The 3321-nt window shown below is 71.1% G+C and overlaps 1 protein-coding gene across 1 annotated transcript in view; it reads left to right on the top strand.

Moving 5' to 3' along the window:
* Positions 1–698: 698 nt before the first annotated feature.
* Positions 699–3321, top strand: part of USP21 (ubiquitin specific peptidase 21) — a 9128-nt gene continuing 6505 nt past the window's right edge. Inside the window, exons 1-3 of the mRNA XM_048288416.1 lie at positions 699–776; positions 1507–1561; positions 1667–1767. Coding sequence (XP_048144373.1) covers positions 699–776; positions 1507–1561; positions 1667–1767 — 234 coding nt within the window. The remainder of the gene's footprint in view (positions 777–1506; positions 1562–1666; positions 1768–3321) is intronic.

Genomic DNA, 3321 nt, shown 5'->3' with positions numbered 1-3321 from the left:
TGCTGGAGGTGGGCACTGGGAGCACTGGGAGCACTGGGAGGGACTGGGAAGGGGACTGGGAGCACTGGGAGCACTGGGAGGGACTGGGAGCACTGGGAGCACTGGGAGGGCGCTGGAGGTGGGGACGGGGGACCCCCCACCCCAAATCGGGGGGTCCTGGGGGCAGGGGGGCACCAGGGCTGGGGCGGTTGCCATGGGGACAGGACGTGGGGGGACGTGGTTGCTATGGGAGATTGTTGCTATGGGGACGGGTTGCTATGGAGATGGGTTGCTATGGGGACGCGGTTGCTATGGGGGACGTGGTTGCTATGGGGACAGGATGCTGGGGGGGACGTGGTTGCTGTGGGGAGTTGGTTGCCATGGGAACAGACTGCCATGGGAACAGGTTGCCATGGGGACAAGTTGCCCTGAGGAGGCGGTTGCCATGGGGACAGGTTGCCCTGGGGATGGGGTTGCCATGGGGACAGGTTGCCATGAGGACAGAAGGCGGTTGCCACGGGGAGGTGGTTGCCATGGGGACAGGTTGCCATGGGGAGATGGTTGCCATGGGGACAGGTTGCCATGGGGAGGTGGTTGCCATGGGGACAGGTTGCCCTGGGGATGGGGTTGCCATGGGGACAGGTTGCCATGAGGACGGAAGGCGGTTGCCACGGGGAGATGGTTGCCATGGGGACAGGTTGCCGTAGGCAGCAATTGCCATGGCGGATGTGGTTGCCACGGGCAACGGTTGCCAAGGAAATGGGGTTGCCTCGGGAGATGCTCACCATGGGGATCCGGTTGCCACGGGCGACGGTTGCCATGGCGACGGCGGATTCCCTCCAGGCCCCCCCATCTCCCCTCATCCCCTTTTCCCACGGTGGCCCCGGGGCTGACGCCGCTTCCCGACCCCCAGCACCGCCTTGGGGGGAGGGGGGGGCTGCCCTGTCCCGGGGGGGGTCCCGGGGGGGGTCCCGGGTGGGGGGAGGGGTCCCGGCCGAGCCCCTCCCCCCCCCCGGTGCCGGGCAGGGTTCAAGCCCCGGGTGCTGCCGGGAGATTCCCGCAGCCTTTAATCCCCCCTGGATCATCCCCCCCCCGCCGCGGCCTCAATCCCGAGGGACATCGGGGACCCTCCGTGGCCCCCCCCGAGCCGTGACACGGAAGGAGGGGGGGATTGGGGGGGCTTGGGGGGGGGCTCAGCCCGGTCACCCCCCTCCCCAATCCCAGCTCTTCTGCCCCCCCCAAACCCCTCCCCCCCTCCTCAATTTGGGCACACCCCCCCCCCCCAGCAGATGGGGAGGGGGGGGGCAGCTGTTCTTGGTGGAGGGGAGAGGGTGAAATTTGGGGGTGCCCCCCTCCCCCAACCCCCCCCAGGGTCACTGTGCAGAAACTCAAAGCCCAGAGCTGGGTGAGCGCGGGGGGGGGGGAGTCCCATCATCTCCCCTCCCCCCCAAAACTCGGGGACACTCGGGGGACACTCGGGGGACACCCCCCGGTCACTGTGGCCCCCCCCCCGTGACCCCCCCCCAGGAGGATGACCCGGACGGGATCCACATCGTGGCCTTCGCTGAGGGCGATGATCCCGGTGAGGAGGGGTCGGGCAGGGAATTGGGGGGGGATCCTGGGGGGGGTCTCAGTCCCCCCCCTGAATCTCCCCTGACCTCCCCCTTCCCCCCCCCCCCACCCCAAGATGGGTTCGAGTTCCTGGAGACCCTGAAGGAGGTGGCTCGGGACAAGAGGGGCGATCCCAAATTCAGCATCCTGTGGATCGATCCCGATGATTTCCCTCTGGTACCGGATCCCCCCGAGGCGGGGGAGGGACCCCCATGGCCCCCCCGGATCTGTCCGGGGGGGGGCTCTGACCCCTCTGTCCCCCCCTCCCCGGATCTGTCCGGGGGGGGCTCTGACCCCCTCTGTCCCCCCCTCCCCAGCTCTGTCCGGGGGGGGCTCTGACCCCTCTGTCCCCCCTCCCCAGCTCTGTCCGGGGGGCTCTGACCCCTCTGTCCCCCTCCCCCGGATCTGTCCGGGGGGCTCTGACCCCTCTGTCCCCCCTCCCCCGGATCTGTCCGGGGGGCTCTGACCCCTCTGTCCCCCTCCCCAGCTCTGTCCGGGGGGGGGCTCTGACCCCTCTGTCCCCCTCCCCAGCTCTGTCCGGGGGGGGCTCTGACCCCTCTGTCCCCCTCCCCAGCTCTGTCCGGGGGGCTCTGACCCCTCTGTCCCACCTCCCCAGCTCTGTCCGGGGGGGCTCTGACCCCTCTGTCCCCCCTCCCCAGCTCTGTCCCAGGGGGGGCTCTGACCCCTCTGTCCCCCCTCCCCAGCTCTGCCTGGGGGCTCTGACCCCTCTGTCCCCCTCCCCCGGATCTGTCCGGGGGGGGCTCTGACCCCTCTGTCCCCCTCCCCCGGATCTGTCCGGGGGGCTCTGACCCCTCTGTCCCCCCTCCCCCGGATCTGTCCGGGGGGCTCTGACCCCTCTGTCCCCCTCCCCAGCTCTGTCCGGGGGGGGCTCTGACCCCTCTGTCCCCCCTCCCCAGCTCTGTCCGGGGGGCTCTGACCCCTCTGTCCCCCCTCCCCCGGATCTGTCCGGGGGGCTCTGACCCCTCTGTCCCCCTCCCCAGCTCTGTCCGGGGGGGGCTCTGACCCCTCTGTCCCCCTCCCCAGCTCTGTCCGGGGGGGGCTCTGACCCCTCTGTCCCCCTCCCCAGCTCTGTCCGGGGGCTCTGACCCCTCTGTCCCACCTCCCCAGCTCTGTCCGGGGGGGGCTCTGACCCCTCTGTCCCCCCCTCCCCAGCTCTGCCTGGGGGCTCTGACCCCTCTGTCCCCCTCCCCAGCTCTGTCCGGGGGCTCTGACCCCTCTGTCCCCCCTCCCCAGCTCTGTCCGGGGGGCTCTGACCCCTCTGTCCCCCTCCCCAGCTCTGTCCGGGGGGGCTCTGATCCCTCTGTCCCCCTCCCCAGCTCTGTCCGGGGGGGGCTCTGACCCCTCTGTCCCCCTCCCCAGCTCTGTCCGGGGGGGGCTCTGACCCCTCTGTCCCCCTCCCCAGCTCTGTCCGGGGGGGCTCTGACCCCTCTGTCCCACCTCCCCAGCTCTGTCCGGGGGGGGCTCTGACCCCTCTGTCCCCCCTCCCCAGCTCTGTCCAGGGGGGCTCTGACCCCTCTGTCCCCCCTCCCCAGCTCTGCCTGGGGGGCTCTGACCCCCTCTGTCCCCCTCCCCCGGATCTGTCCGGGGGGGGCTCTGACCCTCTGTCCCCCTCCCCCGGATCTGTCCGGGGGGCTCTGACCCCCTCTGTCCCCCTCCCCCGGATCTGTCCGGGGGGCTCTGACCCCTCTGTCCCCCCCTCCCCCAGCTCTG

The sequence above is a fragment of the Corvus hawaiiensis genome, chromosome 29 (assembly GCF_020740725.1).
Source record: "Corvus hawaiiensis isolate bCorHaw1 chromosome 29, bCorHaw1.pri.cur, whole genome shotgun sequence".
Lineage (NCBI taxonomy): Eukaryota > Metazoa > Chordata > Aves > Passeriformes > Corvidae > Corvus > Corvus hawaiiensis.
This window is presented reverse-complemented; position numbering and strand designations above follow the sequence as displayed.